This window comes from Cinclus cinclus, chromosome 25, assembly GCF_963662255.1.
Source record: "Cinclus cinclus chromosome 25, bCinCin1.1, whole genome shotgun sequence".
In the NCBI taxonomy this organism is placed as follows: domain Eukaryota; kingdom Metazoa; phylum Chordata; class Aves; order Passeriformes; family Cinclidae; genus Cinclus; species Cinclus cinclus.
In genome coordinates, this window is record NC_085070.1 from 7,301,068 (window position 1) to 7,321,967 (window position 20,900).

The window sequence follows — 20,900 nt, forward strand, 5'->3', positions numbered from 1 at the left end:
TCAGCTGCTGTCAGAAAGCCAGAGGAATCTGGCAGTCCCAGAAGGTCCAGCTGCTGGGCTGAAGGGCCACTGCCTCTCCCACTCCTCCAGCTGCCCTGTAAAACCCCAGCCCTCTCTGAGCATTAGGCAGAGGCTGCAACTCCTCGTACATTTGGCTTTGCAGCGTGTTGCCATATGTTGGGGGTGGAACCACAGGATCGCATGGCAAGGGATCCTTGTTGGCAGCCAGAAAGAGGAGAGTGATCGATGCCTGGTTTGAAGAGGCAATGTTCATCCCACCCCTCCCCCAGCAAACAAAGGGTTGGGTGATGCATTCGTGCCAGGGCTTGGATTCAAGACCCACCAAACCCATCCTGTGTCATGGTTCCCAGGACATCATCGGTGGGAGCTGGAGATGCTCCTTGCCGAGCTGAATCTCTGGCCTGCGGGTGAGAAATTCTCATTTTGATACGAGAGCATTTTGAGGAGCAGCTCTCCACTGTGCAGCCTTGTGAGGGGTCCGGAGCTTGCGTCTGTGCTGTGGTGTTCGGAGGTTAGAGCTGATGCTGGGGTCGGTGCTTGCGCTGCAGCAGTGGTTGGGTCAATGCATGGCTCACCGGCCCGTGGAGCTGGCTCGCCTCGGGCGGGCTGGGTGCAGTAGGCGAGGCTGCGCACCCTCCCCGACCTGAGCACATGGCGAGCAGCCGCCAGTCTGTGGGCTCCCTGAAGCGCGATGCTCGCGGAGCCTCGGCCGGAGCACAGCTGCGCTGCAGTGCTGCAGGAGCACTTCGCCTGAGCGATGAAATCAGCGGGTGTGGCCAGGATTCCTCGGCTCCCGCCGGAGGCGGCTGGTGGCTGATTTATGGTGGTATTATTGCCAGGATCATGGCGTTGTCCCAGCAACCGCAATGCAGCCCCCACCATCCCTCGTCTGGGTGGGATAGGGCTGGCTGGGTCTCCCCCAGTCAGCTGTCAGCTCCAGGCCAGGAGGCTGTAGCCAGGAGCAGTCTCCTCACTCGCCTCTGGCTCCCCCTTCCCAGCGGCCCGGCGGAAGGGCCGGTTGTTTATCAGGGCAGAGGGTGTGGGAAGGGCTGAGCGCACCCTAAGTGCATTAGCAGATGGGGAGCAAACAGGCAGCCAAGTTGGCTGGAGGCTGCGATGCTCTGCTGTGTGCACCCGTTAGCTCGGCCACTGAGGCTTCCTTCCATGACTCATCCAGCCAGCCACAAGTGGGGAAGAGAGGCCATGCGAGGGGATGCCATGCGCCTGCCTCTGCCATGCTGTTGCTTCATCCCAGCATAGCTGATACTGCATGGCATGGTCTGCCAGTCTGTGCTCCTTCGTGAGCATGGGCCGAATGCCTTGGCCATGTCCTGGCCAGTGGTGCACAGTGCAGCTCTGAAGTCTGCTGGTACCTAATGTGGGGTGAGCGAGGATGTGCTGTGCCCCGCTTGGGTCTGGGTGGGCAACAGCAGGTCAGGCAGGAGTGGACCCCCAGAATACCCCTGCCTGTGGGCTTGGGCAGGCAAGCAGATTGCAGCCTAGGGTCAGTGGGATGCAGGAGCTCCCCAGCAGCACAGTGGGGCAGCAGGTCTGTGTGCAGCCTGTGCTCCATTAGGACCCCTGCATCGGTGGGGCTGGGCATCCTCCCAGGTGAGGCTTTTGGATGTGCCAGGTAAAGAAAGGGGCTTTTGTCTTCCAGGAGGCCGGAGCTGAGTAGGCAGCCCTGCACAGGGTGCACGAGGACCGTGGGCTGTTGGGTGGTAACCGAGCCCGACCCCTTGGCATTTGCTGCCTTCACCGCTTCCCACGGCGGAACAAGCGGCGCGTTCTGCAGTCAGCGGCAGGAGAAGAAAGGGCGCCTTGTCTGTGCGAGCAGTGGGGCGCCGGCTGGGGCGGCCGCGCTCCCACCCTGCATTCCTACAGCAGAGCCGGCTGGAGAGGGGCTGCATCCCCGGCAGGACAGGGTGGGCTGACGCAGGCGGTCCCAGTGTGTTGACGAGACAGGTGAGGGGCTCTGTTGGAGGGCAGTGTTACGGGACTGGGTGCACTGGGAAGTGGTGGAATGCCAGGGTTTCCCTCCAGCTCATGGGCAGGCAGGGCTGCTTGTGGAGTGCAGGGTGCTGGGTGGAGAGTTTGGGCAGCAGGAGGTGGGTGGAATTGGAGACAGTCCCCCAGGTGGCCGGGATGGGGGTCCTCCATGGTTCTCACCCGGTCTCACTAGTACAGCTGTGCTGGGAAGGAGTTAACACCAGCACAGCATCCCACCCTGGCCCCGCTCCCTTCCTATGCAGCAGCCTGGCTCCTCCTGGCTTTTCCTCCTTCCTGAACATTGTGACTGGACGTAGGTGTAAGTGAGGGGCAGGGGCTCGGCTGGGCTGCGGGGTCTCCAGATGCTGGGAAGCGCAGCACCTCAGTGCCTGGGGAACATGGGCACCCTGCCGCGGAGGGTCCCGCTTGGCACCAGGACCAGGTGGCAGGTAAGTGAGAGCAGGGCTCCTTCCTGCCTTGGCAGTTGGTGAACACTCATGAACTGCTCTCGGGATACCTTATCTCTACGCCCCCCCTTGCCCCAGCCGAGCTGTCCCCAACCCTTGTGGTGTGGCTGTGGTCCCCACGGAGTCCTTGCTGTGGGGCGACCAGTCCTGGTGTTGCAGGAGACACCCGGGTTTCATCCCAGTCCTGGATCCCACGCTTGGTGTTTTCCAGCGTTTCATTTTTTCCACAGTGCGTAATAGCTGTTCACTCGCCCCCGCAACTGAGCCCAGTGCTGGCTGAGCGGGGGGGGGTCCCTCCGGGGGCTAGCGGGACAGTGGTCGATGCTGGCGAGAGCCGAGCCCGGGGCTCCTCCTGGCGGCCCCGGGACTGGCATCTCCGAACGGCGACGGAGCACTTCCTATCTACGCTACCCGGGAAGGGTTAAGCCCCAGTCAGCTAGTCCAGGGCGGAAGGGAGGGACGTGGGGAGCAGCAGACGGTAAATTTAGATCCCTGAGCATCCCGACATGGCGTGAGTGCTGGGTGACCAAAATTGTTCCTCCTCGAGTTGCCTCCCACTCAACGCAGAGAACGTGTGGCAGCATGGCTGCTCCATGGGTGGTGGCCCTGCCTGCCGGCCAAGGGTCTGTGGGCCACATGGGCAGGGATACGAAACGCTCAGCTGGGCTTCTGCACTATGGACTGTGCTGGACTGCATGGGAGCGGAGGCGTGTGCTTGGGTGCCAGAGCTGGGCACTGGTGGCATGCACAGGGGTGCCCTGGTGTGCCATGTGTGGCAGGCAAGCGTCGATGGGGACAGTCAGAACCTGTGCTTGTGTGTGCTTTTCCATTGACAGCCATTGGAGTCTGGCTGCCCACAGCTCTTGGCATTTAAAGCATTCATGTCCAACACCATGCCCTCAAAACTGAGCCCATGTGTAGTTTTCCTTCTGGGACTGTGTCTTGTCCTGATGCCTGGCACATGGGTCTCCCTGGGTGGATGGGGATGTGTGCCTTAGCAGGCAGGGATGCTCACTGGCTTCAGGCAGCTGCTGACATGATGAAGACAGGAGCTCAGGACATTAATCCTCTTTGTGGCAAATGCTAGTTTTGAATGGGCAGGGTTTGTGCTCAGACTGCTGTCCGGAATGTGCAGGAAAAATACATAAAGGCCATGCCCAGTGGGGTCACTCGCACTGCCATTCTGTTTTTTCTGGTAGCCCATGTCCAGTACAAACCAACGTCTCCAAGAAGGCACCATGGAGGCATCTGGCAGGACCCCCACCAGCCCAACCCACAGAGTCCAGACTGTCATCCAGGTGAGCACACAGGACCACTCCTCACTTTCAGCCAATCCTATTATGGGATCCTCAGCAAAGCCCATTGAGCCAAGCAGCTGGCAGCTCAGATCCTCTTAGATGCAGCCCAAGCCCCGTGGATCTCCAGCTCCCGCGGCAGCTTGCCTCTGATTCCCGGGATAGGTAGCACAGGCAGGAGAGCCCTCCTCTCCTGTGTCTTGCTGCTGGACAGTGCTGCTGGCATGTGGCTGTGCCTGGTCATTAAGCCTGGCTGTGTGGCCATTTTGGAGCAGCTCAGCCAGGTGGACAGTGCAGAGGAGCGGGCTGCAGCTGCGGGAGCTATGATCATCCCTCCCTCTCCTCCTACAGAGCAGCTCCCTGGACCTGATTGACATGGGCAAGGGGCTGAAAGTGCAGACAGAGAAGCCACATTTGGTGAGCCTGGGCAGTGGTCGCCTCAGCACTGCCATCACACTCCTGCCCCTGGAGGAAGGTGAGTGCCAGGGGGTCTCCATGGGTGTGCTGGCGACAGAGATGCTGAGACGCCCTCTCTGATGGCAGGGAGGACCACGATTGGCACAGCTGCGACAGACATCGTCCTGCAGGGCCCTGGGCTGGCGCCCCAGCACTGCTACATCGAGAACGTGCAAGGGACGCTCACCCTGCACCCCTGTGGCAACGCCTGTGCCATCGACGGTGTGCCACTCCAGCGACCCATGCACCTCACCCAAGGTAGGAACAGGCTGTGGTTCACTGGAGCCTTTGCCCTTAGAATTGTGCCGTCGAATATTGGGGTGTTTGAGGAGCCATCCTATAACTGCATCTCCCAGCTGGCATACACCAGGTCATTGTGCTCTGCGGTGGGAACCTACCAGGTCCTGGCACAGTTTGAGAGCTGGCTTTGCTGTGTGTGTCAAGTGAGTGGGAAGGGAGAGACCCGGGCGGGCCTTGAAGAACAGCGGACGTGCTGAGTCCACTTTGGGAAGGGAGATGACAGAGGAAAACACCTTGGGTGTCGTCCCGACGAGTGGCTGTCGGGACACTGCTGGTCTGCCTGCGTGGCTACAGGGCTTGGACGCGGCCGCCCGCCATGGCCGCTCCCAGGGAGCGTGGACAAAGCCTCAGGCCCTCCCCACGCCATCCCCGCCCCGCCACCGCTCGTGTCTCGCTTCCCGGGGAGGACCCTCGGGCGGGGCGGGCGAGGCCCGGCCCCGCGCCCCTCCCCGGGGGCGGTGCGGCGCTGCCCGGGCGGCGGCGGCGGCGGCGGCGGCGACGAGGTGAGTGCGGGTCTGCGGACCACGCGTGTCCGCGCCGGGCTGGGGGTTCGCTCCTGTTCCTCCGCCGGCCACGGAGCCACCGTGCCTCCCGCAGGCGGGGGCACTGCGGGACCGCCGCGCCGGTCCCCGTCCCTCCCGGGAAGGGGGGACCCATCCGCGTGGGCGCTGCCGCGGGCGGCCCCGCGGGGGACAATGGGAGCCACGTGGCCACCGGAGAAGGCTCCGGCACGACGGCCCGCGGATTCCTGCCGGGTCCCGCTGGTCCCGCGATGGCAACGAGGGCCATGGTAGGCTGCGGGGTGCGGCAGGGATCCGCCGAACCGCCCATCCTCCTGTCCCTGAGAGCAGGCTGGGACACGGCAGAGCGGGGACAGCATCTGGGCAAGGCCACAGCGGGACGAACTGCGGGGCTGTCAGGCCGACGTTCGTGGTGTAGTTTGGGGGTTACTCGCTTTGCCGGAGTGACCTGTGGCTCCACTGGTGCGGGCACGTGGGGAAGGCACAGGGCAGTGATGCTTCTCTCCGGGACAGCCGTTGCCAGGCTGGGCGTCGGCTCTGCTCTCCGGCAGGCGGGATGCGCTCGTTTGAGCCGGGCTTAGCAGGACTCTGTCCCGGGCTGGTGCTCAGACAGGGCCCCCGCGGCGGCGCTGGAAGTTAGTCTATACTGCCTCTCGCTCACCTTGCTTCGAGCTGGGCTGACGGGTGCTCCAAAAAGCACGTCCCCTCCGGCGAGGGATTTTCAGCAGTGGCTGTTGGTACGGAGCGAGCCTCTCCCCAGCGCCCTGGCAGGCTCTTCAAAGTGGGGTGTGTCGGCAGCAACCCGCCCTCCCGCCGCCTGATGCTCGCCGCTGCCAGCACATGCCTCCCCAGCACCACGGGCAGCAGGTGAACCGACGAGCGAGCGCCCACGGCACCGCTCCCCTTCCCGAGGTGCCTTTCTCCTCGGGGCTGCTCGGCGGCCTCGTCCCCAGAGGGATGCTGCTTTGGGCCAAGAAGAGATGCTTTGCAAGCAGGGACAGGAGCTGTCTTGTCTGCAGCTGGCAGCCACACAAGCCCTGGAGTGCTGCCAGCTCCCCCGCGCCCCCGGTGGGGACCCCAGCTGTGCCTGCGCCTGAGATGCCCTGCCAGCAGCTGCTGTAGAGTGACCTGGATTTCAGCCTCCCCCTAAGCCTCTGCTGACAGCAGGAGCCCGCTCCCTTCCCGAGGGCCAGCAATGCCTGACTGCCTCCCTGCATTCTCCAGCACCACTCTGATACTGCTGGCTGGCAGCTGAATCCTCTCTCCTCTCTCCCAAGGGTGCACCATCTGTCTGGGCCAGGCCACCTTCCTCCGCTTCAACCACCCTGCTGAGGCCAAGTGGATTAAGAGCATGATCCCAGCAGGAAGCAGAAGTCCATCGGCTCTCTATGGGCTACCAGGAAGTAGGTAACCTCCTCTTGTCCCAGGTGGGGCAGGTCAGATGCTGAGGTACTCCCTGACCCATGCCATCAGCCTTCCCAGTGCCCAGTGCTCTCCCAGCCCTGTCCTGTTGCCTTCGGGACTGGGGAACACACCCAGATGCAGTGTGCCATCCATCTGCTCAGCATGGTATGGCAGCTGCACTGGTATTTGTTAATGATTAGTATTGCCTCGGAGAGGTTGACTGTGGGGGCACTGAGGCACCGCTTTCACTTCTGCCCAGCCTGGCCATGGCAGAGCCATCGCCCGTCAGAGCCCCCCCAGCTGCTGAAAGCGGGTGTTTATGTGCTGTGGCTGTGAAGGCCATTCTTCTGGCTGCTGTCCTTCATCTCATGAGCTTATCTTGCTGTGTCTGCCTGTCCGTGGGGCAATGGGCCAGGAGCCAGTACTGTGCCCAGTTCCCAGGGATGTCCGAATCTCCTGGGCTGGTAGCCCTTATCCCTGCCCCAACCAGCACACCCTGGCACGGGGAGAGGAGCTTGGCTGCCTTCCCATGCCACGTGTGTGTTGGGAAGGCAGCATGCCTGCAACTGGGGGACGGGAGGAGGGACATGGGGAGGTGCTGTGGCCAAGGAGCATCATGCAACCATGCAACATCCCGTGTGGACCCTGCATGCTCACTCTCTGCCCTGGACTGGGTGGGATCACGCTGACAGGGCCACAGCACATTTTTCCAGGCATGAAGGCAGTGCGGGCTGCCATGGGGGAATTGCTGGGTGCCAGGGGGTGACGCAGCCTGGGTGGCACGCTGTCCTGGCTGGACTGCGCGCCTGCTGTGATTCGCTAGTCCCCTGAGTGACAGGCACATCCGTGCTGCGCAGGACGGGGCAAGCCAGGCAGGGGCACCCTGGCCGCGGTGTGGGGAGGCTGTGGGCAACATGGTGGCGGGTCCAGACGCACTGCAGGTCAGCAGCTTTTGGCTATTGCATCTCTGACCCCTTGCTGGGAAGCCAGAGTGTGCAGGGGGCGAGTGGTGGGTGCCAGTGAGTGGTGCAGGCAGCTGCTCTCCAGGGAGTGGAGCAGGGAGCTGCAATGAAGGGAAGGGCGGCTGGGCTGTCCTCTCAGGTTTCTGTCTCCTGGGTGATGGGGTTAGAGGGATTCCAGCCTCCTCACGGTCCCGGCTCCCCTGCTCGAGTGGGAAAGGGTGGCAGCAGGGTGCAGGCAGCTCGGGGTGTAGCAAAGAGGGGCTGCAACCCAGCTCTGACTGCAAGGCTGCGTAGAAGAATGATGCCAGGCTGCCCTGTAGAACCCAGCCCAGGCAGGGGCTGCGGCAGAGTCACACCACACTGATGCCTGCTCCTTTGTTTCCCTGCAGAATCCGAGGCCCTGGTGAATGGTGGCCGCCAGCTGTCAGAGCGTGGGTGTCACAGCCACAGCTCCCTTGTCAGCTCCATTGAGAAGGACCTGCAGGACATCATGGACTCACTGGTGCTGGAGGAATCAGCATCCCCGGGCATCCAGAAGCCACCTGCCTGTGGCCGATCCCCCCTCTCCCCTGTGGTGAATGGGGGTGGACGCTGCCTCTTGTCCCCTCCACCCAGCCCTGGGGCCACCTCAGGGGGCTCCAGCTATGAGAACTTCTCTCCCCTCTCCTCCCCAGCCAGCAGCAGTAGCTACACCAGCCCCTCACTCAGCAGCCAAGAGCAGGGCCCAGCTGTGCCGCCCCCCCTCCCACTTCGCTCTTCCAGCTACAACCACACTGTCCAGCCACCCACTCTGCCTGCTGGGGGTTCTAGTGAGCCTTGGCCAGCTGACAGGATCGGGGACCACCGGGTGGGCAGCCCCCGGCTGACGCCCAGGGCGGTGCCGCGGCCGCGTGTGGCCCTGCAGGAGCGGCCCCCCAGTCCCTTCCGGGAGCCACGGGACTCTCTGGCACCCAGCCGGCAGCCAGCCAGCAAGGCAGTCCCAGAGGCCCGGTTGCAGCCCCCTGAGAGCCCACGGGTGGCCCGGAGGAACATAGAGAGCATGCGGGAGCTGCCTCCCCTGAGTCCCTCCTTGTCACGCCGGGCTGCCAGCCCCCGGGTGGCCCTTGACACCCCCTCCCCACAGCCCCGGCTGAGCAGGGAAGTACCTGGCAGTCCCCGTGCCAGGCGCAAGGGCCCAGAAGAGTTGAAAGATGCTGGGGGTCCCTCACCCCCAATGCTGGCAGAGAACCCCGTACGCCGTCCCAGTTTCGGTACTTGCCTGAGCCCAACATATGGTCTGGGCTCCCCAGCTGTACCCTCGCCCCGGCAGAGCCCCCACTCCCCCAGGAAGCCTTTGGGGGACCCACGGCTGCCAGCGGTGTCACGGGAGCGCAAGAACAGCATCACTGAAATCAGTGACAATGAGGATGAATTGCTGGAGTACCATCGGCGGCAGCGGCAGGAGCGGGTTCGGGAGCAGGAGATGGAGCGCCTGGTGAGCCTTGGGGCTGGGAGGGGATACGTTTTACTGTGGGACACCCTCTGCAAATACCTGTTGTCGTTTGCTGCTTTAAAACTTGGCCTTTGCCTCTTGGGGATCTGCCACAGCTGCCAGGCTGCTGCTCAGCAGCTCTCCGGGAATACAAAGCCTCCAAGTTGCAGCAGCCTGTGGAAGTTGGTGGGGCTGGCATGGCCCCAGGGCTACTGGCAAAAAGGTGGTGCCCTGCCTTTGCAAAATTCTCCACATCTTGCTCATCCCTGCCCGGGCCCATCTGCTGGTGGTGGTGCCACGGCTCTGTGGACATTGCATCTATATTTAGGGCTGATGGAGTTTTAATGGAACTGGCATCTGGCTGGATGAGGTTTGCTGTGTCTCTGCCAATCCTGCAGGCCAAGCCGCCAGGCCGTGTTTGCTCAGCCCTGACTCACGCCTGGCGCAGGCAGCCTGAGTCACTGCCTGGAAATAGCGGAGGCGCTCGGCAGCCGGCACTGCTGCCTGTAATTAGTGTGTCTCAAGCTCCCGGCACATCGTGTGCCTGGCTCTGGTGTGGGGTCGAGCTGGCTGCATTGTACTTTGTAATGTTGCCTGCCCATGCCAGTGTGCTGGCCCATATTCTGGTGGCCACCATTGGCACAGTGTTCTGTCTGCTCCTGCCACCGCACGTGCTGCATGGGGACCATTCTTCCTAACAGGAGCGGCAGCGTCTGGAGACCATCCTGAACCTCTGTGCTGAGTACACCAAGACAGATGGCATGGAGCCAGGTGATGTGCGCAGGCTCCTGGCTGGTGACACAGATGCCGGTCAGTGGGTGCCCAGGGGTGCCATGGCCCTGGACCATGCTGTCGAAGAGCTGCAGCAGAGGCAGAGCCTGGAGAGGTCGGATGAGGAGAACCTGAAGGAGGAGTGCAGCAGCACTGAGAGTACCCACCACGAGGTAAGGGGACAGTTGTGCTGTTCTGTTACCATGTCATGCTGCACTGAGCCGTGCCAATCAGCCCTCTCCACAGCACGAGAAGCTGACAGGCCCCCGGGCCAAGGAGGCACAGCGGCTGGAGGAGGAGCGTGCCAGTGTCCTCGGATGCCTGGACCAGCTGAAGGGCCGTGTCAAGGAGCTGGAGCAGCAGCTGCAGGAGACATCGCGAGAGGTGAGGGGTCAGGGGACACTGCTGAGTCCCCTGCTGCTTGCTGCCCTCACCAGTCAGCACTGAATCCTAAAGGTATGAGCTAGATCCAGCTGGAGCAGCAGTGCTGACAATTGCTTTGCCTGTCCAGGCAGAGATGGAGCGGGCACTGCTGCAGGGTGAGCGGGAATCAGAGGTGCTGCGGCTGCGGCAGGAGCAGGAAGCAGTGCAGCAGCTGCAGGAAAAGCTCTCCAGCCTGGACGCCAGCATCCGCAAGGAGCGGGACAAGGTGACCCCAGCCACAGATCCCCATTGTCACCAGCTGTGCCATACCTGGCACTCACAGCCAGGTATGGCTGTAAGGCTGCAATGCCTCATGCTGCAGCATTCCCCTGCGGACACGCTCTCCAGACCTGGGGCTCTCCAGAGGCTTTGGGGAGCAGCCCCTGGGGTTTGTGTTGTGAGTGATCTGTCTGCCTGGGCTTGGTCAAACAGCCCTGCTGGAGGAGAGCATGGCCAATGCTCAGGAAGCATTTTGGCTGCTGCCTGTTGCTCTGGCAGGGAGACTGTGGTGTGATGGCTGCTGCCTGCAGTGGGCAGTGCTGAAGCAGAGGCCTTGGCACTCCCCATTACCTGCCCTTGCCAGGGAACTGCGTCTTGCAGCAAGTCACCTCACTCTGCTGCACTTTCATGTGTGATGGCAGCTGTTGCTGTAGTGTTCAGCTTGCTAGAGGTGGCTGGGAAACCACTGCAGGTGTTTAACTTGGTGGCTTTAGGAGGGGGTCCCTGGCCCCCTTCCACCTGATGTTGTCTGTGGTGCACTTATGGTCTGAAGGCACCCATGACGCTGTGTGTGTGGCATGTTTGTCCCAGCTGCTGGTTGCTGGCTATCCCACCGTCTTGCAGGCAGTGTGGCATGGCCTTGGAGAGCTGCTGGGATCCAGTTCCCTGTCGCCTGAGGGCATCATCCTTGTGTAGCCTATGCCAAGGTCCCACCAGCAGCTCTGTGCCACGGTGTTGGGGTATCAGCATCCCTCAGGTCTGGCCAGCCCCATGGCTGTGGGTGCCAGGGCTGTCGGGGTGCCTGTGACCTGACAGAGTGGCCATTTGGGGGTTTTGTTCTGGTTTTGGTCTTCCATCCTTTTGTAGGCATCTTCTGTAGCCAGGGACAGCCTCATGCAGAGCTAGGAGAGGAGCGCAGGGAAAGCCCTCTCCCAGCCTCTCTGCTGACCTAACCACCCAGTTTCCTAACCTATCTGCACTACCTGCACTAACAGTGCCTGCTCTGAACTCCGCTATCACCTCTGACATCTCTGCACGTCCAGGAGCCCCCCTGGAAATCCACAGTTCCTCTCCAAGGGCTTCTGCATTTGCCAGACTTGCCTCCCTGCCAGCATGTCCCCTCATAGCCATTTTCATGATGTCCTATCTCTGTGTGGAGCACAGGGTTCCTTGCTGCAAGCATTTCTCAGTGCCAAGCCCCCAAATGGTGCTGCCAGACCTGTGGGAGGTGGTTCCCCTATGCCAGTCCCATGTACCTGGCCCCATTTTTACTGCTCCTGTGGCCAGGCCCCTCATCCCAGGCCCAGGAATAAGTGTCTGCTCTGCTGGTGACTCATCATAGCCTGAGCATCTCTTGCTGAACCACAGACTCCTGTTTTCACTGCTGCCCCATGGGCAACCCTCTCCTTCTAATGCATGAAGGTGGTCCATACCCTCAGGCTGCATTCAGGACCTGCAGTTCCTAACTGGCAGCAGTTAACAAAGCCAGTTTGTGGTTATTGTGACACAGCTGTGCGCAGGATTGGGATGACTTGAACCATGCTGTCAGCATTGATCTTTTTGCAAGTTTGTTTTTGGAAACACAAAGCTGAGGTCAAGGCTTGGCTGTAACCCCTCTGACACTGCTAGGTCCTGGCTTCTGTGTCTCTTGATCTCTCCATCCCCCTGTAGCTGCCAGGTTGCTCCTCCTGACCCCCGCTCTGTCTCCAGCTGAGTCCCTCTCTAACACAGCTTCTGCATGGCACCTATTTGAGAAGTGTGTTTTCTCTCTTCTTTCTTTTTTTTTTCCCCTTTTCCTTCTTTTTTGTTTTGTCTTGTTCTCCCCTGATTCAGGAAAGGGCAAAGGTTGATGCTGAAAGGAAGGAGCTAGAGCAACTCCAGGCGCTTTACCATGAGTCGAAGAGCCACCTTGATAAGTGCCCCGAGTCAATGCGGGAGCAATTGCAGGAGCAGATGCGAAGGGTCAGTGTCTCCCCCCACCCCTCCTGGACCATGGCCCACCTCCCTCCGCTCCAGCTTAGGCCAGCTCTTCCCTGCCAGCCGGGGCTGCACTGGGAGCGTCGCACCCGGGCTGGAGGCAGCTGGCACCGGGCACCATCGTCCTGGTAAGCTTGCCTCTCGCCCGGGCCCGGGGCGTGGGACCGGCTCGGCAGAGCTCCTCGGGACCGGCTCGGCAGAGCTCCTCGGGACCGGGCAGGGCACGAGCATGGACCCTGCCCTGCAAAGGAGGGCAGGCTGGGGAGTCTTGGGGGCTGCTGCACCCTCATCTGGCTGCCTCCAGCTATTTCCTGAGAATGTTTATTTACACAGTGATGTTGATCTATGTTACTGCTAGTCCTCAGCATTTTTCCTATTGTCTGGTGTTTTCCGGAAGTGCTTGACTTTCCCCAGCCCATGGCTAGTTCCTTCCCAGATAAACCCACATTGCCACAGCCTGCTCCGGCCAGGCACTTGCATTCTGGATGAGGGCCTGGTGTATAGCGGGCAGGGGGGTGATGGAGTGGTCTCTGTGTGCAGAAGCCCTCAGGAGCCACCACATCAGTGCTGTGTCACTGGCTGCCTGTCTCGTGGAGCAGGGTGAAGCACATCCCCATGGGGTGCATGGCACAATGGCTGCCAGGGTGGCAGTGGCAGGCCCAGAGCTGAGTGCTGCCACATGCTGTCAGTGCATGAAGGCTGGAAGGACACACAGGAGTTTATCCAGCATGCTGCTTGCCTGTTGGAGCTTTGCCACCTGTAGGCTTGGTGACACAGTGTTGTGTGTTGGTGGTTATGCTGGCACATGGTGTTCTGCTACCTGTCAGGGCACAGCTTCAGCCCATATGTGGTTCAGCAGGGGCAGCTGGTCTCCAAGGGCTGATGAGGCCCCTGGCTGTGGCAAGCTCATCTCATGGGGGTCACTGCTCTGTCCTGGCCAGTTCTGGGTGTCTCCACTGCTACCTTCTGACAGCAGACACTCCTGTCAGTATCTCTCTTGTTTCTGGTGCCCAGCAGAAGGCAAAACTGCCTGCCTGCCCACACCAGGCACACGGGATAGGCTTGGCCACCAGCTCTTGTTCCTGGCCAGCACCAATAGGATGTGGAGGCATGGCAGGAGGTTTTGCTGTGGGAGATTTGCCTGCAGGATGCAGAGGTGCCCATCCAGTGGCACTGATTCACTCACAGTGCTCTTGTGTGTTCAAAGGAGGCAGAGGCACTGGAGACGGAGGCCAAGCTGTTTGAGGACCTGGAGTTCCAGCAGCTGGAGCGAGAGAGCCACCTGGAAGAGGAGCGTGAGGCACGAGGCCAGCAGCTCCTGCAGAGCCGGGCTGAGTGCCACCACAGCATTGCCCGCAGGAAGGTAGGGTTGGAGGAGCAGCAGGTCCAGCATGGCCAGGCTGTGCCCCGTGGGTCTGGCATGGCCAGGCTGCATCCCATGGCTCACCAGAAGCCAGCTAATCTCTGCTGCCTGCTCCCCAGGAGCGTGTGGCTGCCCTGGATGCCCAGGCTGCCCAGATTCGGCTTCAGAGTGCCCAGGAAGCCGAGCGCCTGGCCAGGGAGCGGAGCAGCGTCCTGCAGCTCCTGCAGAAGGTAATGCCATGATTGTGTGGTCCTGAGGGTGCTTAGGCAGGGGACAAGATCATGCCAGCTCTTGACAGGTTGCTGGCAGGCAGGATGAGCTTGAGGGGTGACCATCCATGGGGTGTGAGTAACCATCAGCTGCGTCTGACCTGTCACCCCATGTGCAGGAGAAGGAGAAACTCGTGTCTCTGGAGAGGCGATACCAGCTCGTCACAGGTGGCAGGAACTTCCCTAAAATGTCCTCAGCTCTCCGAGAGGTATGTGGGTAGAGGAGGCTGTGGTGTTTAGAGGTGCTCTCTTAAGCTGCTGTCGTCACTGAGGATGAGCCTTGTGCACCACCAGCTTTGCTCTGCAGCATTTCCTGCATTCCCAAGTACCTTCTGACCATAGGCAGGTGCTTCCAACTGCTCAAAGTCTCTCCATTGGCAGAGTCCTCCTGCAGAGGTTGGGAGGGAGGAAGGGAGATGCAACAGAGCAGTGCATGGGACAGGACTTCCTAGGGTTCCATCCTTGCTGGAGAGCAAGCATGGGGATGTCTTGGTGCTGGTCCAGGGGACTTTTAGGTGGAAGTGAGTTGCCCCATTGCCCTGCTCGTGGCTCTGAGTGGGGAGCCAGAACCATGATGTCCTCAGGGGCTGTGGTGCTGCCTGCCCTGCTGCTGCTAAGAGGCACAAGATGGCAGAGTCCCCTCATGCCTGCCTGCAGTGGGACTCCTGCTGCTGCCACCTTGCTATCTGTGCCCACCTTGCCTACATGATCTTTACCCTTCAACAGGAGACCCTCCACATCTCAGAACCCTATGAGCTGTTGGAGGGAACTAAGCCCCTGAGCCCCCTGCCAGCAGCAGCTGCCTCCTTAGCTTCTCCTGACACCTACTCCTACCCCAAGGCACAAGAGGTAACTAACTAGAGGGACTAGTTGCATGTGCTTGCTCATTTACCCCTCCTTGGCTGAGACTGCTTTTGTGGACTGGTGTCACCCTCAGGCAGCATGGCTGGAGCAATTATCATATACCTCTCTGTCAGCTGTGTTCATTAACACTCAGCCCCGGATTCCAGGTGCTCTCCTGAGCCCACTGGGCATCCCAGTTCCTGCTGCTGCCCTCTGTTTTAATCCTGGTGCAGTGGTGTGGGGCACAGGCTTCCTCCTTGCTCACTGCTTGCCATCTGGCTGGGCACTTCCTGACAGCATCCTGTAGGGTCCTGCTAGCCTGGCTTTCCCAAAATAAGAGCAGGTTTGACATGTTTGGTTCAGAAAGGATGAGGGAGTGGATTTTAAGCTGACTCAGCACAGCTTGAGGTGCCTTTATCCAGTGCAGTTACACTAGGGAGAATTTGTGGCTAGTGACCCTGGAGGACCCTGAGGCATCCCTGCCCCTTGTAGGCACTCAGCAAAGGTGCAGTGAAGGCTGGAGCAAGATGAGTGCCAGCACACCCAGCCCAGCTTGAGCACCCCAGGGTGCACAGTGCTGCACACCGGGGACACCGTGGGCAGCAGGGCAGGGCCGGGAAGGCAGTGTTGGGGCATGAATGCACAGAGAGGTTTGCTCTCACTATGCAGTCAGTGCCATGATGCCAGCACATGGGTCTAACTCTTCTCCTTCTCCCTTGCCGTGGATTTCTAGGAGTACATGAGGCTGTCTGACGTTTTCAGGTTCTGCAGTAATGCACCTGGCCCCAGCCTGGACGCTAAAGCTGCTGCTGCTGCCCCTGCTGCCGCTCAGCACTCTTTCTTGCTTGCTGTAGCTCCCACAGCCAACGAGGTACCTGCCCCAGAGCATGCTCGGGTTTGCTCCCTTGGCTTTGCATCCCAGGCAGTGAGGAAGCTGCAGACGTGCAGTCTCTGTGTGTGTCCTGGTGCTTGGAGCCCACATCTCTCTGGGGTCAGGACACTTGTCTGGCTGCAGCTGAGTGGGGACCAGAGGCTCAAGCTGCCCAGTCTCCTTGCTGGGGTGCACTTCTTGCCTGCTCTGGATGTAGTGGCAGGGTTTGGGAGCAGAGTGGGTGCCCAGCAGTGGGAGGGATGGCCCTTTGTCTGTTGGATGCAGTCCTGGCTGCTTGTCTCAAGCGAGGAGGATTCAGAGCAGGCCTGACCCAGTGCCCAGCACCAGGGTGCCTGCAGCACTAACAGATTTTCATCCCAGGACAGTGAACCTTCCTATGGGGGTTGGAGCTGCCTGCTCGTTCCTCTGTGCCTGCTTGCCCTAGCTCTTATCCTGGTTTGATCTGCTTCTCTCTACCCAGTATGTGACCATTGAGCAACTCTCGGGTATCCTGGGCAGCCTTCACACCCCTGCTGCTTCCCTGCTGGGCTGTACCCCTCTGGCTCCTTCATCCTCAGGCTGCGCTCCTCCTCTTCCTCCTCTTCCATCTCTCCCTTCTCCCTTCGTCTCTGCAGAGGTTGGTGCCCTGTTTCCCTCCCTTTGGCCCCTTGCACTCTCCCTGGGAGGTGATGGAGATGCACAGGAAGGGGTGAGCTGCAGATGGAGCTGACCAGAAGCTCGGCCTCTTGACAGTCCGTGCACCCTTGGCTGCAGAGCTGAAGCAGAAAGCAGCAGCTGAGGCACAGTCCGAGTGGGAGGCCCTGCATGGGCAGACCCCTTCCCCTTCCTGCTGCTCCACTGCCCCCAGGGCAAGGGGTCTTGGTGCTTGATCAGTTCTCACATTCTCTTGAGCACCAAATGGCTCCTACGGCTGCTGGGACTTAGCCAGGGAGTGCACAGTATCCCCAGGTTTAACTGCATGTTAAGTTCTGGGGGAGTGGTGCAGGCATAGGCAGGGATACTTCAACCGCTTCTCTGTGCATCTGTCCCTCTTGCTGCATTTGTCCTTCATCCTTTCTCATGCAGCCTCTCTCTCCAGATGGAGCAGCAGGCGTTGGGAGTCCCTGTGTGTCTCCCGGCTCTTGATTTAGAGAAGTGGTACCAGGAAGTTATGGCTGGCTTTGAGACTTCCTCTTCCTCTGTCTCTCCTCCTTCTTCCCCTCCTCCACTTCCAGCTAAAGCTCACTCCTCTCACAAGGCTCTCCAGGTAATCCTGGCTCCCCGGTGCCACGGCTCAAGCTTTGGGGGCCACTGGTTGTGGCAAAAGTGGGGCAATGTGGGGACATTCCTGTGGACCCTGTACCCTGAGTGCTGCTGGGGCTGGGGTCCTGGCTGCCACAGCAGGCAAAGGCAGAACAGACCTGTGGCTTAGGGTGGGCAATGTCTGCCTCCTCCCAGGCCTGCATCCCTGCCAGGATGGCACCAACACAGAGCAGGATCTGGGGAGCCATCTGTCCAGGGGGACTTCTGCAGTTTCCCCATGTTTCTCTCACATCTTGTCACTGTGCTCAGGTCTATCGTGCAAAAACAGAGGGTGGTGCTGGTGTCCTCACCCCTCGGATGAAGAGTGGGACCCCTTCGTCCTCGCAGCTCAACCTCTCCGTGCTGGAGCGTAGCCCCTCACCCAAGGTATGGCTGCCAGGGGGACCCAGGCACACTGGCCATGGCTCACACATACCTGGTGCCAGCCTCCATCCCCATCCTTGCAGCTGACCACCTGCTATCCTGCCCAGGGTCCCCCGAGCCCGGCAGGCAGCCTGTCCCGCAGCCTGGTGGCCACACTGCAGGATATCGAGACCAAGCGCCAGCTGGCCCTGCAGCAGAAGGGTGAGCTCTGGCTCTGCATCCTGGCTCTGTGGGGTGGTGGGATTTCAGGAGACTCTATCCCCGCTGCCACTTGGGCAATGGAGAAGGAAGCCTGGCTGAGAGTGGCAACAGCAGCAGTGCACCGGCAGGATGTGGTGCCTCTCTCATGGTTTCTTGCTTTCCCCCCGCCTCTTTCCTCCTGACCCTTCTACCTGATGGCCCATCTCCAGCCAAGCTGCTCCCAGCAGAGCCCTTGCAGCCAGGCAATCTACCAGGTAGAGATATGGGGTGACTTGGACTGCCTAGAGCAGCCCAGAGGCAGCAGCATGGCTGTTTGCTGGCACCTTCTGCCATACATAAGAGGGGCATGACCAGTCCAAGACCCCAGGTGCATCTCAACATCTGCTTGGAGACAACCCTATGCATCCCTAACCCACTAATGCTTCTCCCTCAGCTTGTTCCTGCCAGTCCTGACGCATGTGCCTCCCTGCTCCTTTCCAGACAGTACTTGCCAGAGAGTTCTGACAGCAGACCCTACCATGCTTTCATGGCTCTAGCAGTGCCTGTAGTGTGTTCTCCCTGTGCCACCCCCTCGCTCACCATGCTGCAGTTCTGAATGTGGCACATTTAACTTGACGTCGTCTTCGTGTGGCACAGGTCGGCAGGTGATTGAGGAGCAGAAACGGCGGCTGGCAGAGCTGAAGCAGAAAGCAGCTGCTGAGGCGCAGTCCCAGTGGGAGGCCCTGCATGGGCAGCCCCCCTTCCCCACTGTCTTCCCCCGGCTCATGCACCACTCCATCCTCCACCACCACCGTCCCCATGGTGCTGGGCCCCGGGCCGAGGAGTTGGACCATGCATATGACACACTCAGCCTGGAGAGCTCAGACAGCATGGAGACCAGCATCTCCATCGGCAACAACTCTGCCTGCTCTCCTGACAACATCTCCAGGTAACCCTGGGGCCAGCTCCTATGGGAGCCAGGGGACAGCCTGCTCTGCTGGTATGCTGCTGGCTCAAGGTCCTTCCTGCTGGGGCAGTAGCTGTGGCTGTTTTGCAGTGCCAGCGGGATGGAGACAGGGAAGATTGAGGAGATGGAGAAGATGCTGAAGGAGGCACATGAGGAGAAGTCACGGTTGATGGAGTCCAGGGTGAGTGGGGGCACCAGCACCATGGCTAGATGGTAGGCAGGTCTCCAGTCTCTGGGGCTGAGTGCCCGTGCATGCTGGCAGGAGCGGGAAATGGAGCTGCGTCAGCAGGCGCTGGAGGATGAGCGCTGGCACCGGGAGCAGCTGGAACGCCGACTGCAGGACGAGACAGTGCGGCGGCAGAAGCTGGTGGAGAAGGAAGTCAAACTGCGGGAGAAGCACTTCTCACAGGTGTGAGGGGGCTGCCATCCCCCTCTCCCAGCCTGGACAGGGAGGCACACCCAGCTTGCTACTGATGTCCCAGCTCAAGCAGGGGACGTGGCTCTTGTCACCATCGGTGGGCTTTGCAGGGTTGTGTTGCTTTTCCAGGCTCGTCCCCTGACACGGTACCTCCCCATCCGCAAAGAGGATTTCAACCTGCGGCTGCACATCGAGTCCTCGGGCCACAGCGTTGACACCTGCTACCACATCATCCTGACAGAGAAGATGTGCAAGGGCTATCTGGTCAAGATGGGTGGGAAGATCAAATCTTGGAAGAAGCGTTGGTTTGTCTTTGACCGCATGAAGCGCACCCTCTCATACTATATGGGTGAGTCCCTGTGCTTGCCTTGCTTCCCCTCCCCTTGCCATCACCCACGGCCGACAACGGTTCCCTCTCTTGGGCAGATAAACATGAGACAAAGCTGAAGGGTGTTATCTACTTCCAAGCCATTGAAGAGGTTTACTATGACCACCTCCGCAGTGCTGCAAAGGTGAGAGCTGGGCACTGCCATTGCTCTGGTGGGAGCCTCTGTGGGTTTCCCTGTTCTGCATTGTTCTCTGTCACGCTGGTAGGGGGGAGTAAGGCAGTGCATGCCAGGAATGCTCCTGGAATGGTCCATGGCCCATGATGATGCCAGCTTCAGGGTGCCAAGGCAGGACCCCAGTGCTGGGCTTTGTGGGGAGACAAGGAAGGGATTATTGCTGCTCAGAGGGGAACAGAGTGCTGATTTAATCCTCTTCTCCAGAGCCCAAACCCTCCGCTCACTTTCTGTGTCAAGACCCACGACCGACTCTACTACATGGTAGCACCATCAGCCGAGGCCATGCGCATCTGGATGGATGTCATTGTCACGGGGGCAGAGGGCTATACCCAGTTCATGAACTGAGAGGGGGGTGCTGTGCACCCCAGATCCACCAGCTGGATGGACTCTGAGCATGCCAACCGGTGAGGAGCTCCTGAGGGGACCATGGTCCCTGCTCCGCCTCATGCCATGCACACAAGGTCACACCACACCAAGGTCATGGACCTGCATTGGGCCCAGCTGGGTGGTACTGAACGTTGCCTGTTCAGGCAAGGGAGTAAGTTTTTTTATGTTGACTTTTTTAAAGCAAACTTTATTGGAACAATATCAAAGTGCTGAAATGTAAAAAGCTGCCAAAGAGCTGAGGCCTGAGCTCTCTGCCTTGGAGAGGTGCTGATTTTGAAGCTGATGCTGACACTTAGTGTCATGGCCATAGTGAGGTGAGGCTGTGCCACCATCTGGCCCCGTGCAGCCAGGATGTTCCGCTGTGGCAGACTCGGACGTGTCTTTGTAAACCTTTTGTAATTTCGGATCGTTGTCCCCCTTGGGCCAGATGGGGACTGCCCAGTCATAAAACATTTCGTGAACCAGGCTATCCCTTCTGTGCTGCTTCTGAACTGGTAGCACGTTACAGACAGACCGCAGTCTGTCCCTGGGCTGGGGGGACGGACGGACGGCACTGGGCAGGGGCTGGGGCACTGAGCAGCAGCTCACTGGGAGTGAGCTGAAGGGCACGGCATCGTGCATGAGACATTGTGCGGACCGCAGAGAGGTGAGGGAAGCGCCAGCCTGAAACCATTGGAACATCGTGACGGGGAGTGGCCAGGGGAAGGAGCGGAGCCCGGAAGAGGGAGGGGTGTGGGCATGCTCCGGGACCGGCTGAGTCTACGGGAACCGTGCCGAACCTGAGTAAAGCCAAAAGCGGGGCCGAGCCGAGAGAACGCAGTCCGGGCTGTGGTCCACAGGGCCCGGTCTGGTGGCGGCAGGGCCGTGAGGCGCCTCCTGGCCGCCAGGGGGCGCACGCGGTGCAAGGGGGAGCGCACGTGGCTCGGTTGCCGTGGGGCGCGTGCGCAGGCGCGCGCGTCAAGCCAGCGCGCGCCCGCTCAGGCCGGCCCCCGCGGCCCCCGCCCCCGGTGATCTCGGCCAATGGGGCCGCGGCTCCTGGTCGTGACTGCTTCCGGCTTCCCCCGACGTGGCCCAATG

General features: G+C 60.6%; 1 protein-coding gene across 1 annotated transcript; it reads left to right on the plus strand.

Annotated features, from left to right (window-relative positions):
- The first annotated feature begins 3,543 nt into the window (after positions 1-3,543).
- Positions 3,544-20,282, plus strand: PHLDB1 (pleckstrin homology like domain family B member 1). The gene is made up of 25 exons (XM_062508709.1): positions 3,544-3,775; positions 4,124-4,247; positions 4,316-4,486; positions 6,327-6,452; positions 7,805-8,889; positions 9,588-9,830; positions 9,904-10,041; positions 10,169-10,306; positions 12,133-12,261; positions 13,484-13,639; positions 13,759-13,869; positions 14,028-14,117; positions 14,635-14,757; positions 15,485-15,622; positions 16,104-16,259; positions 16,722-16,889; positions 17,195-17,311; positions 17,416-17,509; positions 17,719-17,763; positions 18,146-18,437; positions 18,546-18,636; positions 18,718-18,864; positions 19,003-19,222; positions 19,300-19,385; positions 19,641-20,282. The coding sequence occupies exons 1-25, from the start codon at positions 3,680-3,682 to the stop codon at positions 19,779-19,781; spliced, it is 4,425 nt and encodes a 1,474-aa protein (XP_062364693.1). The 5' UTR covers positions 3,544-3,679; the 3' UTR covers positions 19,782-20,282.
- The last annotated feature ends 618 nt before the right edge of the window (positions 20,283-20,900 follow it).